The sequence below is a fragment of the Oryzias latipes genome, chromosome 17, assembly GCF_053564925.1.
Source record: "Oryzias latipes strain Hd-rR chromosome 17, Olatipes_Hd-rR_3.1".
Taxonomy (NCBI): Eukaryota; Metazoa; Chordata; class Actinopteri; order Beloniformes; family Adrianichthyidae; genus Oryzias; species Oryzias latipes.
Window position 1 is genome coordinate 16,934,957 of NC_136253.1, and position 21,568 is coordinate 16,956,524.

Consider the following 21,568-nt stretch of genomic DNA (forward strand, 5'->3'; position numbering starts at 1 on the left):
TTTGTTTGCTTTTATTTTAATTTTTATTCTTTGGTGGACCGTTTACAGGCCTGATCTGAGATGATCTGTCACGCCGATGACGTCAGTATGTAAACATGGCCGTCAATGGTCATGCATGTTAGTTTTCTCATAATAATAAAGATGATGTTAATATTTGTTTGTCCAAACTGCACAAGCTAACATTTAGATGAATGCATCTTGGATCTCATGGATTCTGAACTTCTTTTCCCTCCACTTTGCTTCCAGAGCTCCCACAGGCCTGGAAGGAGGAAGAGGCGTTGGTGGATCTGCAGGGATGTTCTGCTCTGGACCAGGAGGAGCCAGAACCTCCACAGATCAAAGAGGAACGAGAGGAGCCCCAGTCTCCTCGGATCAAAGAGGAACAGGAGGAGCTGTGCACCCCCCCAGAGGATGGCGTGAAGCAGGAGGACGGGGCCTTTCTGCAGCCTCTCTTCACACCCAAACCTGAAGAATCGTCTGGAGCTTCTGACAGCGACGATGCACAGACGGAGGAGGAGGCGGATGTTCAGCGCAGACTCTCAGAAATCACCTGGAGTCCAACAAATCTACATAAGACTGGTAGGGGGCTCCATTAACTCAATTTCCCCTCTGCTATAGGCCATCTGCTAGAGGTCAAAGGTAGAAATGATGTGGTTGGAATATAGAAAAGTCCTCAACTGGAGCTTCCCAGCATATTATGTTAACTATACAATATCATTTAGAGATTAAAGGCATTATTTCTTTTATTGCTTTAGTGTCTGTCAAGAAGAATTCATTACACTTCAAATGTAGGACTCTGCAGCACTGATTTATAATTAAAGACCCACTCCAATCATCTTAATATGACATTATTTTACTGTGGACATATGCTTTAAAGCAGTGGCCCCCAACCTTTTTAACGCCACGAACTGGGATGACGTTACACAAAACTGTCACGGACCGGTCTTACAATAGTAGGCGGATGATTACTGTAGCATCACTATGATGAAGGAGGATCAGAAACATGACAAGATGAGCCCTGAGCTTTTATTTTGACATGGATGTCATTGTACATCGCACAGGTCTCATCCTCCTCTCCCCTTCCCACACTCATGGTGCAAAAAAGAAGTGCTGTCTATTACATGTAGCTTTCTTTTTTTGGAAGTCGAAAGCTCCTCTTCTGTCTCCTTGCTGGGCCTTTTCCCCTTGGTAAAGAAACTTTCCAAAGACGTTTGTTTTTTACTCATTTTGCTAGCTCCTGGGTTTTATTTTAGCGGTATCCTGTCACGTGACCGAGAAGAGCGCCTTGGCCTGCATCGAAACTGACAAAGACGGATGGAACAGAGAATTGGGCAATTTTTTTCAAAACAAAACATTTTTCAATGTCCAAAATAAATACAACGGAAGTAATGTAAGTTATTTAATCTTTCTGTGCGGCCCGGTACCAAATGACCCCCGGACTGGTACCGGTCCGCAGCGCGGTGGTTGGGGGCCGCTGCTTTAAAGGAAAAAAAGGACAAAATTAAATAAATAAAACAAGAAATATTCAAAAGGGTGGGAGCAGAAGTAAAAGCCTTACAAATTCAAACCCCCCTACCCTGGACCAAACATATCACCACACCCAAGCGTTTGTGTCCTTTTCCATGACATAGTTTCTGCTGAGCGGCAGTAGATCATTAAAAATTCACCTCACCAGCAGCCTTTTTCTTTGCATTTACAGCAGCGCTCTGACTGTTCATCACTGTTAAAATGAAAAAGAAGCTTTAGTGTTTTAAATTTGACCACAGAAGTGGTGAAAACGGTTGGAGCCACAGTGTTGTCTTCTTAAATTGAAAAGACATAAAGATTGATTGACAACTAGCCAGTCATGTAGTGGTGACCTGGTGAACTGACTTGGCTCCAAGTCGTTGAGTTTTCAAATCAGGTGAAACACAAACGTTGTTCTAAGACCAAATCAGAGGCTTGTTCCTGTTGTCTGAGTAACATGTATGTGTTTGTGTGGTGAGGTTCACGGTTCGTCAGATTTACTAACATATGAACCCTACAGAGTAGCTTACTCAACATTTGAATAGCTACACTTAAAATCTTTTGTTTAAACATTAATCTCAACAATTTTCCTCCATAGCTGTAGCTTAGAAAATAAAAGCACCAAAATGGTTTTTATTGACTTACTTTTACTGATAAATAGAGTCCTTCTGATTAAACTCATAGATAACCTGTTTGTAGAAGTTTTCCTTTTCTTTCTTCAGTTTGAAAAGTATTTCTGTCTAAATTTAGATCAAAACAAATTCCTGAGTTTAGACACATAACCCTCCATTTACAAAACGATCCTAAACAATATTAAAGAATAACTGGTCACTGCACTTGACAGTAATTCTAGTTTTCTTTTCTCTGGGATCACCCTCTGCCTCTAGTGGATTTCTATTGCACATTTTTAGAGGATAAAAAAGACGATATGGGTCATAAACTGGCATCAGTGTAATCGGACAGTTGGCGAGAAATAAGCAAATTAAAATAAAGCATCTTTTAGGACAATAGAAAGACAGATATAGAAAAGAAGCGCATGCGTCAGCTGCAGTTCTAGTGGGTGTGTGCGGCGCAGGCCGGAGCCTCACCTGCTGCTTTCTCGTGTCTTTAAACAGGAAATTCATAAACTCCCTACTTTTTTTGTGTTTCTTACCAAAGAAATGTTGAAAACCCACAAAGAAAAAAGTAGTCATTGAATAGACATGTCTAAAAATTAATATTTGAGTTTCATTTTTCTTTTTAAAAATGATATTCCCTTTATTTATGTATTTTTGAAGCTATATTCTGCAGGTGAGGCACAGCCTCCCATGACTGCACATCACTGGTATGTTTACATGCAGTTTATGGAGTTCAATTAGCTAAAGGCAGTAAACACTACCTTCAACCAGCTTCGCCTCCATGTGACCCTCTTCGTCAGGTGGGCCAAAGTTTGCTTGTTTGGTTGGTTGGTAGTAAAGTCCAGACCAAACAGGCCAGTGTGAAAGCTCAGATCGACAAGGATTTAACTGCAGTTCATGTCCTACTCTTCACATTCCACCATTTTTTTCTTTTTTTTAGTAAAAAAGAAAAAAGATGCTTAACTAATGTAATGAACTTGTAACAATTCAGACAAACTAGATTTTTCTCAGCGTTTCCTCAGGTTTTAGTTTTTCTTATAGCATCAATAAATGCACGATCACTGATATGTCTCTTGCAGATCTCCCACAGCAGCATGAGTGTAAGGATGAAGTGGAGGAAGAGGAGCCGCCATGTCTACAGGCAGCTCACTCCAGGTCCCATAGCGAAGAATCAAAAGAAAATCAAGAAGATCATCGCGTCAGCAGTGTGGAGTCTAACCTCTTAGAGGGGCATTATGGTAAAAAGTCCTTAGGGGTGAAACACAACAGCACAGGGGGGGGGCACTGATCGATCTGCCCTGTTTTCCTTTATGTTGGACGATCGACTGATATTCACTGATCTTATCTGCCTCCACAAAAGCCTTAAAATCATAGTTTACCCAGATCTTTAATCAGAGGTTCACTGATCTGCTTCATCGACCACAGACCACTAGAACAGTGTTTTCAACCTGTGTGCCGCGCACAAAAACATTTCCTATCTACAGGATATCAGCTCTTTGTTCATCCAAACAGGCCCTGATAAAACACTGAGTAGTTATAAATAAGAAAGATTGTAAGATACCTTTTTCTTTTTGTTTATTTGATTCTATTAAAGAAATTTTGATAAGAATGACGGTACCGCGATTTAGATGCAGCTATAACTGTGTAAGGAAAAGTCCCGCCCCTTTAACTGTCTCCACCAATCATTCTTGGAGGCTTAATCACACGTCATCAGTCTGACCAATCAGAAGTGGCTAAAGTCTTCACTTCCTTGTTCTGATCCTGCTCATAAAGTCTTTCAGTTCCAACAAAAATACCAGCTAAAGCTTGTTGTAGCTTTCCACATAATCAGGTATCACACCGTGGAACATGTGAACAAAACAATGAAGCTCAGAGACACTAGTCTCTGCGTTCGGCGGCTGTTTGCACTGCATCTCCCATGATGCATTGGGTGAAAGTGACAGCATCTCAGCGCACAATGAGTCGTCGTTGTTAAACGTCTTGAAACCACAACGAATACACATCAGACAGTTTTTAAATCTTTTAATTTAACTTTTATTACATCTTTTAGAAAAAACAGCTGCAGCTTCCAGCTTTTTCTGACACAATTATCACAAAAATGCATGTGAGATTGCAGAGGGGCTGTAGATCAATCCAGACTATGAGTTTCTCCTTTTTTTGAATTTTTGGGTGCTGGTGTGCCGCGGGATTTTTGTCAAGGTTAAAGTATGCCGTGGCTCAAAAAAGGTTTAAAAACACCTCACTAGAAGACCTGCAGAGAGAAAGTTAAATACCCTTTCTGCTCCGACGGCTTTCTCAGACAGGCAGGAATAGGTGTTCAAACCCTTCACCAACCAACCGACCCACTGAGCTACAGCCGCACCGTTGAGGAATAAAGATTTTTTTCTGCGACAAATGAACAGAAACAACCAGAGATGCAACATTTTTCTGCAGGTTCCACAGTTGAGAACTTGTGCATTTGAGCAAAAAAACAAAAAAGATCAGTGTACAATAGAATAGAACTTTATTGATCCAACAATGGGAGAAATGACCTTTTTACTATCAAAAACAGCATTTTTATAATAATTACAGATGTTTTAGGACTGTAAAACCTCTCACTTTGTACACTTTTCTCAGACAAACATGAACCTTTTACCACGTTTCCTCTTTTGTTTAAACTCCTAAAGTTCAAACATTCATAGAAACAGACAAACGTGCAGAATTATAGAATGAACACTAAGATCATCTTTGCAAGCTGAACTCATTCTGTGCAGGAGACGCGCCACAGAGGAGATTGATTGACGACGGTCTACAGCCAATCAGGACGCAGAACATAATGTGCTGTAAAAAAAAACAAAAAACATTCAAAATTGAACTTAAAAAACACTGCAAGGCTGTGAAACGTGAACATCACTATTGCAAAGAACTACTGAGTTTTGATTTTTTTTTTCCCCATCAAACTTCTAGTTCTGCAGTGGAAAAATGCATTGTTCCACACTAACGACATTATTTCCAGCAAGTTTTTTTCTTTAGAAATACTGACCGTTGTGTTAAGTTTTCCCACCTGACTTTCAGGTGTGACAGGTTTCACCTGCTGCCTGTGTTGCTATAACCCTTCCGCTCGCTTAGGTTGGTATGTGCTTTGGGGTCTGCATGACCCCCCTGCAAAAAATGTAACTCCTTCCGCTGTGTTACAGGGCATAAGTGACCCCACGATGCATTTCTCGGTGGCCAGCACGAAACCCATTCCCTCCGCTGTTTTAACGGGCATAAGTGACCCCACGAGACAATACTTTATTTATTTTTTCTCTTTCCATCCTCTCCGCTGTGTTACAGGGCATAAGTGACCCCACGATGCATTTCTCGGTGGCCAGCACGAAACCCATTCCCTCCGCTGTTTAAACGGGCATAAGTGACCCCACGAGACAATACTTTATTTTTTTTTTTCTCTTTCCATCCTCTCCGCTGTGTTACAGGGCATAAGTGACCCCACGAGACAATACTTTATTTTTTTTTCTCTTTCCATCCTCTCCGCTGTGTTACAGGGCATAAGTGACCCCACGATGCATTTCTCGGTGGCCAGCACGAAACCCATTCCCTCCGCTGTTTAAACGGGCATAAGTGACCCCACGAGACAATACTTTATTTTTTTTTTCTCTTTCCATCCTCTCCGCTGTGTTACAGGGCATAAGTGACCCCACGATGCATTTCTCGGTGGCTAGCACGAAACCCATTCCCTCCGCTGTTTTAACGGGCATAAGTGACCCCACGAGACAATACTTTATTTTTTTTTTCTCTTTCCATCCTGTCTTCATTTTCCTTACACCCCAAGACCACCAGGGGGTGGAGAGGGAGGGGGGGGGGGGTATCAATTTTTTTTAAAATTTATTTTCATACCCCTCGCGCTGTGGAGTTTGCGACTACTATTCGCAGTCCAGCCTGTTCCTGTGACGCTTTGAGTGTGTGAAATATTGTTGTTTCTTTTGTAAAAAAAAATGCTTTTGTCTTTTCACTGTTGCTTGTGTTACTTGACTTGCCTGTGAAACTCAATAAAACAATGGAGTTGATATGTTTTTTTCCTTGTTGTTTTTTTTTTTTCTTTCAACCATTTTTCACTCCAGCAAGGCATGAGTCAAGGTAAGTAAACTTTACAGCGACTTTTTCTTTTTAGCTGGGACTTTTGATTATGTTTTATGTCTTTCTTTTTTTAAAAAAAAAAAACCTGTTGCAACTGTAAGACTTTAGATTATTATTAAATACCTTTTATTTATTTATTGCTTTCTTTTTTTGTTGTTTGTTTTTGCTTTCAAAAAATAAAAAGTTGTGTCTCAGCTCGCTTTTTGGAAAATCAGTTTTAACAGGAGCAGTTGGTGCAATACCTCCACACCAGGTGGTGGCAGTATTGCACCATTCTGTTTTTCTTGTCAAGCTGCAGGAACCGGAAATCAGAAGCTATCCGGTCTACCACGCACGCATTTAATTGCTTTTAAAAACTATAAACACTAAATTGTGCAGCACTGTATGCCGTTATAGTTATCGATTAGGGAGGGAATTCGGACACAGATTTTCAGGACTTTTGTAACCTTGAGATTTAATGTTTACAAGCTTCACGTGTTTACATGGCTTTGTTACAAAACGGTGAGTTTTCCCGGTCATATGTGGGCTTGTTGCTTTTACTAAACACTGTCATTTGCGTAATCAGTGTTCTAAATTTTATTGAAGAGAAAAAAAAACCAACAGGAATTACCATCTTTAATAGAATTTGCATCTGATGCAGCAAGAATGATTTTATGGATTTTAATATAAAATGATCTTTTAGGTAACATTCTTTCGTTCAGATTCTTAAAAGAATGTAAAATTGTGAACGCTATTAAATAATAACAGGATGCAGACAATGAGTCCGAACACACAAAAAACCCAGGTGAACTCAAACCGATCTAGGTCACAGATTTTTTATTGTAATACAGTATAATCATAATCAAGGATACATTTCTTGAAAATATGCAGTGTCAGATTAAATCAAATTAAAAACGAATGTACGACTCCAAGTACCACAGATACATCAAACAAATTTCAGAAGCAATAGTTCTTGATAGTGTAATTACTCACAAATATAGACATTTTACCTTGAAGAATATCTATGAAGTACACTCGTGTCACATTTAGCTAAGTGATATAAGGAGCCACTTACCAGATATATCAAAAATAGAGATTAAAACTTTTCATAACCCTTCCGCTCGCTTAGGTTGGTATGTGCTTTGGGGTCTGCATGACCCCCCTGCAAAAAATGTAACTCCTTCCGCTGTGTTACAGGGCATAAGTGACCCCACGATGCATTTCTCGGTGGCCAGCACGAAACCCATTCCCTCCGCTGTTCTACAGGGCATAAGTGACCCCACGAGACAATACTTTATTTTTTTTTTTTCTCTTTCCATCCTCTCCGCTGTGTTACAGGGCATAAGTGACCCCACGATGCATTTCTCGGTGGCCAGCACGAAACCCATTCCCTCCGCTGTTCTACAGGGCATAAGTGACCCCACGAGACAATACTTTATTTTTTTTCTCTCTCCATCCTCTCTTCATTTTCTTTACACCCCAAGACCAGGGGGTGGAGAGGGAGGGAGGAGGGTATCATTTTTTTTTAAATTTATTTTTATACCCCTCGCGCTGTGCTTTGGCGTGCATTCGACCCCGTATTATTAAAAAAAAAAGCGTTCACTCCGCTGTTTTACGGAGCTCAAATGACCCCAAGAGACAATACTTTATTTTTTTTTTCTCCAAAAAAAAAAGCGTTCACTCCGCTGTTTTACGGATCGTAAACGACCCCACGAGACAATACTTTTTTTTTATCATCCTCTCTTCATTGTCCTTACACCCCACGACCACCAGGGGGTGGAGGGGGGGAGAAGGGGGGCATCAATTTATTTATTTATTTTCATACCTCTCGCGCTGTGCTTTGGCGTGCATTTGACCCCATATTTTTTTCATCTCTTCATTGTCCTTACACCCCACGACCACCAGGGGGTGGAGGGAGAGGAGGGGATGAGGGGGGGGGGCATCAATCTATTTATTTATTTTTATACCCCTCGCGCTGTCTTTTGGTTGCATTTGACCCCATATTTTTTTTAAAAAAAAAAACATTCACTCCGCTGTTTTACGGAACGTAAAGGACCCCATCCTCTCTTCATTGTACTTACACCCCACGACCACCAGGGGGTGGAGGGGATGAGGGGGGGCATCAATCTATTTATTTATTTTCATACCCCTCGCGCTGTCTTTTGGGTGCATTTGACCCCGTATTTGTTTTCTTCATTGTCCTTACACCCCACGACCACCAGGGGGTGGAGGGGATGAGGGGGGGCATCAATCTATTTATTTATTTTCATACCCCTCGCGCTGTCTTTTGGGTGCATTTGACCCCGTATTTGTTTTCTTCATTGTCCTTACACCCCACGACCACCAGGGGGTGGAGGGGGGGGGGGGGGGGAGAAGGGGGGCATCAATTTATTTATTTATTTTCATACCTCTCGCGCTGTCTTTTGGGTGCATTTGACCCCGTATTTGTTTTCTTCATTGTCCTTACACCCCACGACCACCAGGGGGTGGAGGGGATGAGGGGGGGCATCAATCTATTTATTTATTTTTATACCCCTCGCGCTGTCTTTTGGTTGCATTTGACCCCATATTTTTTAAAAAAAAAAAACATTCACTCCGCTGTTTTACGGAACGTAAAGGACCCCATCCTCTCTTCATTGTACTTACACCCCACGACCACCAGGGGGTGGAGGGGATGAGGGGGGGGCATCAATCTATTTATTTATTTTCATACCCCTCGCGCTGTCTTTTGGGTGCATTTGACCCCGTATTTTTTTTTCTTCATTGTCCTTACACCCCACGACCACCAGGGGGTGGAGGGGGGGAGAAGGGGGGCATCAATTTATTTATTTATTTTCATACCTCTCGCGCTGTACTTTAGGGTGCATTTGACCCCGTACTTTTTTTTAAAAAAAAACTTTCACTCCACTGTTTTACAGAGTATAAATGACCCCACGAGACATTACTTGGTGGCCGGCATTTGGCAATTCCCTCGCGCTGTACTTTAGGGTGCATTTGACCCCTGTGTTTTTTTTTTTTTTTTATCCATCCACTGTTTTACTGTGAATGACCAACGAGACATTCTTTTTTTTTTCTCTCTCTTCATTTCCTTACCCCTCGCACTTGCTTAGGTTGGCGTGTGCTTTAGAAAAATCAGACACAGGGACACAAACACAGAAAGCTGTAGAACGAGCTCAGAGAACACGCGCGAGAGAGATAGAGGGGGGAGGGAGGCATGCGGAGACCTCCGCTCTGTGAGGCCGACCGAGGCACGTTAGAGAAATCCCCTCCGCTGTCAAGCCAAGAGAACAGCCAGAGAAACAGCAGGCCAGACGCAGAGGAGGGACCGTGCTGCCTGCAGCTGCGAGGAAAGACCAGAGTTTTTTTTTTTTTTGAGGAAGCAAGGGAACTCGGCCGATCAGCAGCTTTCTTCTGTGTTTCAAAGCAGGGAGGTTCTCAGCTCAGGGAGCGGGCAGGGCCCTGCAAGAAAAGCAGCGTCTCGCAGCTATGCCGAGCAGGATTTTCAATGTCACTAATCACAAAGAGAAAATAAAAAGGATGCTCGTTGGAGCATTGCTGGTTTTACACGCCTGAGTGTCTGCAAGTCACGTCCAAAGCCGCTTGGCTTCGGCTCATTCGCAGAGCTCCCTCCCTGAAGACGACGTGTTTGCATTTTTACACACACCAAATACGTGTCCACAGCTCAGCTTTTTGTGGGGCCAGATCAGAGATGAGGGCAGTGGGCAGACACAGAAAGCTTTCCGAAGGGGCTCAGAGAACGCGCGCAACAGAGAAACAGAGAGAAAGGGAAGAAGGAGGAGGATGAGAGAAGGAATGTGAGGCAGAGACTGGGGAGAGGGGGTTGGAGACAGAGATAATTTGACCTCGGCTCTTGGAGAATGGCTGACTCGGACCGCCCAGTGGAGCCTCGCTCAGGAGCGGGCGGGAGAAAGAGCAAGGCAGACCCAGAGGAGGAACCGTGGTGCCTGCAGCTGCGAGCAGGGAGTTTTGAGGAAGGAGGGGCAGGGAACTCTGCCGATCAGCAGTTTTCTTCTGTGTTTCAAAGCAGGGAGTTTCTCAGCTCAGGCAAAGACCAGAGTGTGTCACGTCCAAAGCCGCTTGGCTTCGGCTCATTCGCAGAGCTCTGTGAGCCTGCCCCCACAGAGGGCCCCTGAGGAAACAGCGGCAGGGAGGCCAGAGTGGAATTTCCCTCTCTGAAGACGACGTGTTTGCATTTTTACACACACCAAATACGTGTCCACAGCTCAGCTTTTTGTGGGGCCAGATCAGAGATGAGGGCAGTGGGCAGACACAGAAAGCTTTCCGAAGGGGCTCAGAGAACGCGCGCGACAGAGAAACAGAGAGAAAGGGAAGAAGGAGGAGGAGGAGGAGGAGGAGGAGAGAAGGAATGTGAGGCAGAGACTGGGGAGAGGGGGTTGGAGACAGAGATGATTTGGCCTCGGCTCTTGGAGAATGACTGACTCGGACCGCCCAGTGGAGCCTCACTCACGAGCGGGCGGGAGAAACAGCAAGGCAGACCCAGAGGAGGAACCGTGGTGCCTGCAGCTGCGAGCAGGGAGTTTTGAGGAAGGAGGGGGCAGGGAACTCGGCCGATCAGCAGTTTTCTTCTGTGTTTTCAAAGCCGCACAGCCTCTGAGCTCTGCGAAGACAGGGGCCACGGCTCAGAGGGGGAAGAATGCAGCCTTACTCTCAGACGAGTCACACAGCCTCTGAGCTCTGCGAAGACAGGGGTCAGCCCAGGGGCAGGCCGCAGCCTTTCTTGGTGGGGGAAGAATGCAGCCTGTCGAACCAGAGCCGCACAGCCTCTGAGCTCTGCGAAGACAGGGGCCACGGCTCAGGGGGGAAGAATGCAGCCTTACTCTCAGACGAGTCACACAGCCTCTGAGCTATGCGAAGACAGGGGTCAGCCCAGGGGCAGGCCGCAGCCTTTCTTGGTGGGGGAAGAATGCAGCCTGTCGAAGCAGAGCCAGCCGCACAGCCTCTGAGCTCTGCGAAGACAGGGGCCACGGCTCAGAGGGGGAAGAATGCAGCCTTACTCTCAGACGAGTCACACAGCCTCTGAGCTCTGCGAAGACAGGGGTCAGCCCAGGGGCAGGCCGCAGCCTTTCTTGGTGGGGGAAGAATGCAGCCTGTCGAAGCAGAGCCAGCCGCACAGCCTCTGAGCTCTGCGAAGACAGGGGCCACGGCTCAGAGGGGGAAGAATGCAGCCTTACTCTCAGACGAGTCACACAGCCTCTGAGCTCTGCGAAGACAGGAGTCAGCCCAGGGGCAGGCCGCAGCCTTTCTTGGTGGGGGAAGAATGCAGCCTGTCGAACCAGAGCCAGCCGCACAGCCTCTGAGCTCTGCGAAGACAGGGGCCACGGCTCAGAGGGGGAAGAATGCAGCCTTACTCTCAGACGAGTCACACAGCCTCTGAGCTCTGCGAAGACAGGAGTCAGCCCAGGGGCAGGCCGCAGCCTTTCTTGGTGGGGGAAGAATGCAGCCTGTCGAACCAGAGCCAGCCGCACAGCTTCTGAGCTCTGCGAAGACAGGGGCCACGGCTCAGAGGGGGAAGAATGCAGCCTTACTCTCAGACGAGTCACACAGCCTCTGAGCTCTGCGAAGACAGGGGTCAGCCCAGGGGCAGGCCGCAGCCTTTCTTGGTGGGGGAAGAATGCAGCCTGTCGAACCAGAGCCGCACAGCCTCTGAGCTCTGCGAAGACAGGGGCCACGGCTCAGGGGGGAAGAATGCAGCCTTACTCTCAGACGAGTCACACAGCCTCTGAGCTATGCGAAGACAGGGGTCAGCCCAGGGGCAGGCCGCAGCCTTTCTTGGTGGGGGAAGAATGCAGCCTGTCGAAGCAGAGCCAGCCGCACAGCCTCTGAGCTCTGCGAAGACAGGGGCCACGGCTCAGAGGGGGAAGAATGCAGCCTTACTCTCAGACGAGTCACACAGCTTCTGAGCTCTGCGAAGACAGGGGTCAGCCCAGGGGCAGGCCGCAGCCTTTCTTGGTGGGGGAAGAATGCAGCCTGTCGAACCAGAGCCAGCCGCACAGCCTCTGAGCTCTGCGAAGACAGGGGCCACGGCTCAGAGGGGGAAGAATGCAGCCTTACTCTCAGACGAGTCACACAACCTCTGAGCTCTGCGAAGACAGGAGTCAGCCCAGGGGCAGGCCGCAGCCTTTCTTGGTGGGGGAAGAATGCAGCCTGTCGAAGCAGAGCCAGCCGCACAGCCTCTGAGCTCTGCGAAGACAGGGGCCACGGCTCAGAGGGGGAAGAATGCAGCCTTTCTCTCAGACGAGTCACACAGCCTCTGAGCTCTGCGAAGACAGGGGTCAGCCCAGGGGCAGGCCGCAGCCTTTCTTGGTGGGGGAAGAATGCAGCCTGTCGAACCAGAGCCAGCCGCACAGCTTCTGAGCTCTGCGAAGACAGGGGCCACGGCTCAGAGGGGGAAGAATGCAGCCTTACTCTCAGACGAGTCACACAGCCTCTGAGCTCTGCGAACACAGGAGTCAGCCCAGGGGCAGGCCGCAGCCTTTCTTGGTGGGGGAAGAATGCAGCCTGTCGAACCACAGCCGCACAGCCTCTGAGCACTGCGAAGACAGGGGTCAGCCCAGGGGCAGGCCGCAGCCTTTCTTGGTGGGGGAAGAATGCAGCCTGTCGAAGCAGAGCCAGCCGCACAGCCTCTGAGCTCTGCGAAGACAGGGGCCACGGCTCAGAGGGGGAAGAATGCAGCCTTACTCTCAGACGAGTCACACAGCCTCTGAGCTCTGCGAAGACAGGGGTCAGCCCAGGGGCAGGCCGCAGCCTTTCTTGGTGGGGGAAGAATGCAGCCTGTCGAACCAGAGCCAGCCGCACAGCCTCTGAGCTCTGCGAAGACAGGGGCCACGGCTCAGAGGGGGAAGAATGCAGCCTTACTCTCAGACGAGTCACACAGCCTCTGAGCTCTGCGAAGACAGGAGTCAGCCCAGGGGCAGGCCGCAGCCTTTCTTGGTGGGGGAAGAATGCAGCCTGTCGAACCAGAGCCGCACAGCCTCTGACCCCTGTCTTCGCAGAGCTCAGAGGCTGTGTGACTCGTCTGAGAGTAAGGCTGCATTCTTCCCCCCTGAGCCGTGGCCCCTGTCTTCGCAGAGCCAGATCAGAGATGAGGGCAGTGGGCAGACACAGAAAGCTTTCCGAAGGGGCTCAGAGAACGCGCGCGACAGAGAAACAGAGAGAAAGGGAAGAAGGAGGAGGAGGAGAGAAGGAATGTGAGGCAGAGACTGGGGAGAGGGGGTTGGAGACAGAGATAATTTGGCCTCGGCTCTTGGAGGCTGACTGACTCGGACCGCCCAGTGGAGCCTCACTCACGAGCGGGCGGGAGAAACAGCAAGGCAGACCCAGAGGAGGAACCGTGGTGCCTGCAGCTGCGAGCAGGGAGTTTTGAGGAAGGAGGGGCAGGGATCAGCAGTTTTCTTCTGTGTTTCAAAGCAGGGAGTTTCTCAGCTCAGGCAAAGACCAGAGTGTTTTTTTTTTTTTTTTGAGGAAGGAGGGAACTCGGCCGATCAGCAGCTTTATTCTGTGTTTCAAAGCAGGGAGGTTCTCAGCTCAGGGAGCAGGCAGGGCCCTGCAAGAAAAGCAGCGTCTCGCAGCTATGCCGAGCAGGATTTTCAATGTCACTAATCACAAAGAGAAAATAAAAAGGATGCTCGTTGGAGCTGGGTTCATTTCAGAGGCACCCGAATGATTTCTTTGACTAGATGTACCGAAACTCTAAAAAAAAAAAAAAAAAAAGCATTCATCCTATGACAGAAACGGCGCTAAACAATGATAAAAAGCTGCTCCTCTGAGAAGGGAGAACGGTGCGTGATGGCGCAGTAAGAATCTGCAGGCCTCCTAGTTTCAGCTGGAGCCAGCTTGGCCATAGGAGCATTGCTGGTTTTACACGCCTGAGTGTCTGCAAGTCACGTCCAAAGCCGCTTGGCTTCGGCTCATTCGCAGAGCTCTGAGAGCCTGCCCCCACAGAGGGCCCCTGAGGAAGCAGCGGCAGGGAGGCCAGAGTGGAATTTCCCTCTCTGAAGACGACGTGTTTGCATTTTTACACACACCAAATACGTGTCCACAGCTCAGCTGTTTGTGGGGCCAGATCAGAGATGAGGGCAGTGGGCAGACACAGAAAGCTTTCCGAAGGGGCTCAGAGAACGCGCGCGACAGGGAAACAGAGAAACAGAGAGAAAGGGAAGAAGGAGGAGGAGGAGGAGAGAAGGAGTGTGTGTGACTGAAAGGGGCAGAAACTGGGGAGAGAGGGGGGGAGACAGAGATGATTTGGCCTCGGCTCTTGGAGGCTGACTGACTCGGACCGCCCCGGAGCCACACAGCCTCGGCGCTCTGCTCTTTCTCGAGAGGCCAGCTCAGGGGGGAAGAATGCAGCCTTACTCTCAGACGAGTCACACAGCCTCTGAGCTCTGCGAAGACAGGGGTCAGCCCAGGGGCAGGCCGCAGCCTTTCTTGGTGGGGGAAGAATGCAGCCTGTCGAACCAGAGCCGCACAGCCTCTGAGCTCTGCGAAGACAGGGGCCATGGCTCAGGGTTGAAGAATGCAGCCTTACTCTCAGACGAGTCACACAGCCTCTGAGCTCTGCGAAGACAGGGGTCAGCCCAGGGGCAGGCCGCAGCCTTTCTTGGTGGGGGAAGAATGCAGCCTGTCGAAGCAGAGCCAGCCGCACAGCCTCTGAGCTCTGCGAAGACAGGGGCCACGGCTCAGAGGGGGAAGAATGCAGCCTTACTCTCAGACGAGTCACACAGCCTCTGAGCTCTGCGAAGACAGGAGTCAGCCCAGGGGCAGGCCGCAGCCTTTCTTGGTGGGGGAAGAATGCAGCCTGTCGAACCAGAGCCAGCCGCACAGCCTCTGAGCTCTGCGAAGACAGGGGAAACGGCTCAGAGGGGGAAGAATGCAGCCTTACTCTCAGACGAGTCACACAGCCTCTGAGCTCTGCAAAGACAGGGGTCAGCCCAGGGGCAGGCCGCAGCCTTTCTTGGTGGGGGAAGAATGCAGCCTGTCGAACCAGAGCCAGCCGCACAGCCTCTGAGCACTGCGAAGACAGGGGTCAGCCCAGGGGCAGGCCGCAGCCTTTTTTGGTGGGGGAAGAATGCAGCCTGTCGAACCAGAGCCAGCCGCACAGCCTCTGAGCTCTGCGAAGACAGGGGCCACGGCTCAGAGGGGGAAGAATGCAGCCTTACTCTCAGACGAGTCACACAGCCTCTGAGCTCTGCGAAGACAGGAGTCAGCCCAGGGGCAGGCCGCAGCCTTTCTTGGTGGGGGAAGAATGCAGCCTGTCGAACCACAGCCGCACAGCCTCTGAGCTCTGCGAAGACAGGGGTCAGCCCAGGGGCAGGCCGCAGCCTTTCTTGGTGGGGGAAGAATGCAGCCTGTCGAACCAGAGCCAGCCGCACAGCCTCTGAGCTCTGCGAAGACAGGGGCCACGGCTCAGAGGGGGAAGAATGCAGCCTTACTCTCAGACGAGTCACACAGCCTCTGAGCTCTGCAAAGACAGGAGTCAGCCCAGGGGCAGGCCGCAGCCTTTCTTGGTGGGGGAAGAATGCAGCCTGTCGAACCACAGCCGCACAGCCTCTGAGCTCTGCGAAGACAGGGGTCAGCCCAGGGGCAGGCCGCAGCCTTTCTTGGTGGGGGAAGAATGCAGCCTGTCGAACCAGAGCCAGCCGCACAGCCTCTGAGCTCTGCGAAGACAGGGGCCACGGCTCAGGGGGGAAGAATGCAGCCTTACTCTCAGACGAGTCACACAGCCTCTGAGCTCTCCGAAGACAGGGGTCAGCCCAGGGGCAGGCCGCAGCCTTTCTTGGTGGGGGAAGAATGCAGCCTGTCGAACCAGAGCCAGCCGCACAGCCTCTGAGCTCTGCGAAGACAGGGGCCACGGCTCAGAGGGGGAAGAATGCAGCCTTACTCTCAGACGAGTCACACAGCCTCTGAGCTCTGCGAAGACAGGAGTCAGCCCAGGGGCAGGCCGCAGCCTTTCTTGGTGGGGGAAGAATGCAGCCTTACTCTCAGACGAGTCACACAGCCTCTGAGCTCTGCGAAGACAGGAGTCAGCCCAGGGGCAGGCCGCAGCCTTTCTTGGTGGGGGAAGAATGCAGCCTGTCGAACCAGAGCCGCACAGCCTCTGACCCCTGTCTTCGCAGAGCTCAGAGGCTGTGTGACTCGTCTGAGAGTAAGGCTGCATTCTTCCCCCTCTGAGCCGTGGCCCCTGTCTTCGCAGAGCTCAGAGGCTGTGCGGCTGGCTCTGGTTCGATAGGCTGCATTCTTCCCCCACCAAGAAAGGCTGCGGCCTGCCCCTGGGCTGACCCCTGTCTTCGGAGAGCTCAGAGGCTGTGTGACTCGTCTGAGAGTAAGGCTGCATTCTTCCCCCCTGAGCCGTGGCCCCTGTCTTCGCAGAGCTCAGAGGCTGTGCGGCTGGCTCTGGTTCGACAGGCTGCATTCTTCCCCCACCAAGAAAGGCTGCGGCCTGCCCCTGGGCTGACCCCTGTCTTCGGAGAGCTCAGAGGCTGTGTGACTCGTCTGAGAGTAAGGCTGCATTCTTCCCCCCTGAGCCGTGGCCCCTGTCTTCGCAGAGCTCAGAGGCTGTGCGGCTGGCTCTGGTTCGACAGGCTGCATTCTTCCCCCACCAAGAAAGGCTGCGGCCTGCCCCTGGGCTGGCCCCTGTCTTCGCAGAGCTCAGAGGCTGTGCGGCTGGCTCTGCTTCGACAGGCTGCATTCTTCCCCCACCAAGAAAGGCTGCGGCCTGCCCCTGGGCTGACTCCTGTCTTCGCAGAGCTCAGAGGCTGTGTGACTCGTCAGAGAGTAAGGCTGCATTCTTCCCCCCTGAGCCGTGGCCCCTGTCTTCGCAGAGCTCAGAGGCTGTGCGGCTGGCTCTGGTTCGACAGGTTGCATTCTTCCCCCACCAAGAAAGGCTGCGGCCTGCCCCTGGGCTGACCCCTGTCTTCGCAGAGCTCAGAGGCTGTGCGGCTGTGGTTCGACAGGCTGCATTCTTCCCCCACCAAGAAAGGCTGCGGCCTGCCCCTGGGCTGACTCCTGTCTTCGCAGAGCTCAGAGGCTGTGTGACTCGTCTGAGAGTAAGGCTGCATTCTTCCCCCCCTGAGCCGTGGCCCCTGTCTTCGCAGAGCTCAGAGGCTGTGCGGCTGTGGTTCGACAGGCTGCATTCTTCCCCCACCAAGAAAGGCTGCGGCCTGCCCCTGGGCTGACTCCTGTCTTCGCAGAGCTCAGAGGCTGTGTGACTCGTCTGAGAGTAAGGCTGCATTCTTCCCCCTCTGAGCCGTGGCCCCTGTCTTCGCAGGGCTCAGAGGCTGTGCGGCTGGCTCTGCTTCGACAGGCTGCATTCTTCCCCCACCAAGAAAGGCTGCGGCCTGCCCCTGGGCTGACTCCTGTCTTCGCAGAGCTCAGAGGCTGTGTGACTCGTCTGAGAGTAAGGCTGCATTCTTCCCCCTCTGAGCCGTGGCCCCTGTCTTCGCAGAGCTCAGAGGCTGTGCGGCTGGCTCTGCTTCGACAGGCTGCATTCTTCCCCCACCAAGAAAGGCTGCGGCCTGCCCCTGGGCTGACTCCTGTCTTCGCAGAGCTCAGAGGCTGTGTGACTCGTCTGAGAGTAAGGCTGCATTCTTCCCCCTCTGAGCCGTGGCCCCTGTCTTCGCAGAGCTCAGAGGCTGTGCGGCTGGCTCTGCTTCGACAGGCTGCATTCTTCCCCCACCAAGAAAGGCTGCGGCCTGCCCCTGGGCTGACTCCTGTCTTCGCAGAGCTCAGAGGCTGTGTGACTCGTCTGAGAGTAAGGCTGCATTCTTCCCCCTCTGAGCCGTGGCCCCTGTCTTCGCAGAGCTCAGAGGCTGTGCGGCTGGCTCTGCTTCGACAGGCTGCATTCTTCCCCCACCAAGAAAGGCTGCGGCCTGCCCCTGGGCTGACTCCTGTCTTCGCAGAGCTCAGAGGCTGTGTGACTCGTCTGAGAGTAAGGCTGCATTCTTCCCCCTCTGAGCCGTGGCCCCTGTCTTCGCAGGGCTCAGAGGCTGTGCGGCTGGCTCTGCTTCGACAGGCTGCATTCTTCCCCCACCAAGAAAGGCTGCGGCCTGCCCCTGGGCTGACTCCTGTCTTCGCAGAGCTCAGAGGCTGTGTGACTCGTCTGAGAGTAAGGCTGCATTCTTCCCCCTCTGAGCCGTGGCCCCTGTCTTCGCAGAGCTCAGAAGCTGTGCGGCTGGCTCTGCTTCGACAGGCTGCATTCTTCCCCCACCAAGAAAGGCTGCGGCCTGCCCCTGGGCTGACTCCTGTCTTCGCAGAGCTCAGAGGCTGTGTGACTCGTCTGAGAGTAAGGCTGCATTCTTCCCCCTCTGAGCCGTGGCCCCTGTCTTCGCAGAGCTCAGAGGCTGTGCGGCTGGCTCTGGTTCGACAGGCTGCATTCTTCCCCCACCAAGAAAGGCTGCGGCCTGCCCCTGGGCTGACCCCTGTCTTCGCAGAGCTCAGAGGCTGTGTGACTCGTCTGAGAGTAAGGCTGCATTCTTCCCCCTCTGAGCCGTGGCCCCTGTCTTCGCAGAGCCCAGAGGCTGTGCGGCTGTGGTTCGACAGGCTGCATTCTTCCCCCACCAAGAAAGGCTGCGGCCTGCCCCTGGGCTGACTCCTGTCTTCGCAGAGCTCAGAGGCTGTGTGACTCGTCTGAGAGTAAGGCTGCATTCTTCCCCCCCTGAGCCGTGGCCCCTGTCTTCGCAGAGCTCAGAGGCTGTGCGGCTGGCTCTGCTTCGACAGGCTGCATTCTTCCCCCACCAAGAAAGGCTGCGGCCTGCCCCTGGGCTGACTCCTGTCTTCGCAGAGCTCAGAGGCTGTGTGACTCGTCTGAGAGTAAGGCTGCATTCTTCCCCCCTGAGCCGTGGCCCCTGTCTTCGCAGAGCTCAGAGGCTGTGCGGCTGTGGTTCGACAGGCTGCATTCTTCCCCCACCAAGAAAGGCTGCGGCCTGCCCCTGGGCTGACTCCTGTCTTCGCAGAGCTCAGAGGCTGTGTGACTCGTCAGAGAGTAAGGCTGCATTCTTCCCCCCTGAGCCGTGGCCCCTGTCTTCGCAGAGCTCAGAGGCTGTGCGGCTGGCTCTGGTTCGACAGGCTGCATTCTTCCCCCACCAAGAAAGGCTGCGGCCTGCCCCTGGGCTGACCCCTGTCTTCGCAGAGCTCAGAGGCTGTGTGACTCGTCTGAGAGTAAGGCTGCATTCTTCCCCCTCTGAGCCGTGGCCCCTGTCTTCGCAGAGCTCAGAGGCTGTGTGACTCGTCTGAGAGTAAGGCTGCATTCTTCCCCCCTGAGCCGTGGCCCCTGTCTTCGCAGAGCTCAGAGGCTGTGCGGCTGGCTCTGCTTCGACAGGCTGCATTCTTCCCCCACCAAGAAAGGCTGCGGCCTGCCCCTGGGCTGACTCCTGTCTTCGCAGAGCTCAGAGGCTGTGTGACTCGTCAGAGAGTAAGGCTGCATTCTTCCCCCCTGAGCCGTGGCCCCTGTCTTCGCAGAGCTCAGAGGCTGTGCGGCTGGCTCTGGTTCGACAGGTTGCATTCTTCCCCCACCAAGAAAGGCTGCGGCCTGCCCCTGGGCTGACCCCTGTCTTCGCAGAGCTCAGAGGCTGTGCGGCTGTGGTTCGACAGGCTGCATTCTTCCCCCACCAAGAAAGGCTGCGGCCTGCCCCTGGGCTGACTCCTGTCTTCGCAGAGCTCAGAGGCTGTGTGACTCGTCTGAGAGTAAGGCTGCATTCTTCCCCCCCTGAGCCGTGGCCCCTGTCTTCGCAGAGCTCAGAGGCTGTGCGGCTGTGGTTCGACAGGCTGCATTCTTCCCCCACCAAGAAAGGCTGCGGCCTGCCCCTGGGCTGACTCCTGTCTTCGCAGAGCTCAGAGGCTGTGTGACTCGTCTGAGAGTAAGGCTGCATTCTTCCCCCTCTGAGCCGTGGCCCCTGTCTTCGCAGGGCTCAGAGGCTGTGCGGCTGGCTCTGCTTCGACAGGCTGCATTCTTCCCCCACCAAGAAAGGCTGCGGCCTGCCCCTGGGCTGACTCCTGTCTTCGCAGAGCTCAGAGGCTGTGTGACTCGTCTGAGAGTAAGGCTGCATTCTTCCCCCTCTGAGCCGTGGCCCCTGTCTTCGCAGAGCTCAGAGGCTGTGCGGCTGGCTCTGCTTCGACAGGCTGCATTCTTCCCCCACCAAGAAAGGCTGCGGCCTGCCCCTGGGCTGACTCCTGTCTTCGCAGAGCTCAGAGGCTGTGTGACTCGTCTGAGAGTAAGGCTGCATTCTTCCCCCTCTGAGCCGTGGCCCCTGTCTTCGCAGAGCTCAGAGGCTGTGCGGCTGGCTCTGCTTCGACAGGCTGCATTCTTCCCCCACCAAGAAAGGCTGCGGCCTGCCCCTGGGCTGACTCCTGTCTTCGCAGAGCTCAGAGGCTGTGTGACTCGTCTGAGAGTAAGGCTGCATTCTTCCCCCTCTGAGCCGTGGCCCCTGTCTTCGCAGAGCTCAGAGGCTGTGCGGCTGGCTCTGCTTCGACAGGCTGCATTCTTCCCCCACCAAGAAAGGCTGCGGCCTGCCCCTGGGCTGACTCCTGTCTTCGCAGAGCTCAGAGGCTGTGTGACTCGTCTGAGAGTAAGGCTGCATTCTTCCCCCTCTGAGCCGTGGCCCCTGTCTTCGCAGGGCTCAGAGGCTGTGCGGCTGGCTCTGCTTCGACAGGCTGCATTCTTCCCCCACCAAGAAAGGCTGCGGCCTGCCCCTGGGCTGACTCCTGTCTTCGCAGAGCTCAGAGGCTGTGTGACTCGTCTGAGAGTAAGGCTGCATTCTTCCCCCTCTGAGCCGTGGCCCCTGTCTTCGCAGAGCTCAGAAGCTGTGCGGCTGGCTCTGCTTCGACAGGCTGCATTCTTCCCCCACCAAGAAAGGCTGCGGCCTGCCCCTGGGCTGACTCCTGTCTTCGCAGAGCTCAGAGGCTGTGTGACTCGTCTGAGAGTAAGGCTGCATTCTTCCCCCTCTGAGCCGTGGCCCCTGTCTTCGCAGAGCTCAGAGGCTGTGCGGCTGGCTCTGCTTCGACAGGCTGCATTCTTCCCCCACCAAGAAAGGCTGCGGCCTGCCCCTGGGCTGACTCCTGTCTTCGCAGAGCTCAGAGGCTGTGTGACTCGTCTGAGAGTAAGGCTGCATTCTTCCCCCTCTGAGCCGTGGCCCCTGTCTTCGCAGAGCTCAGAGGCTGTGCGGCTGGCTCTGCTTCGACAGGCTGCATTCTTCCCCCACCAAGAAAGGCTGCGGCCTGCCCCTGGGCTGACCCCTGTCTTCGCAGAGCTCAGAGGCTGTGTGACTCGTCTGAGAGTAAGGCTGCATTCTTCCTCCCTGAGCTGGCCTCTCGAGAAA

The 21,568-nt window shown here is 52.3% G+C and overlaps 1 protein-coding gene across 2 annotated transcripts in view; it reads left to right on the plus strand.

Annotated features, from left to right (window-relative positions):
* The window catches only part of LOC105356170 (uncharacterized), a 185,780-nt gene that overhangs the window by 317 nt on the left and 163,895 nt on the right, over nt 1–21,568 (plus strand). Inside the window, exons 2-3 of one of the 2 annotated variants that reach the window (XM_078934750.1) lie at nt 247–579; nt 3,203–3,361. In XM_078934750.1, coding sequence (XP_078790876.1) covers nt 247–579; nt 3,203–3,361 — 492 coding nt within the window. The remainder of the gene's footprint in view (nt 1–246; nt 580–3,202; nt 3,362–21,568) is intronic. The other variant, XM_078934751.1, reaches the window with a different exon arrangement.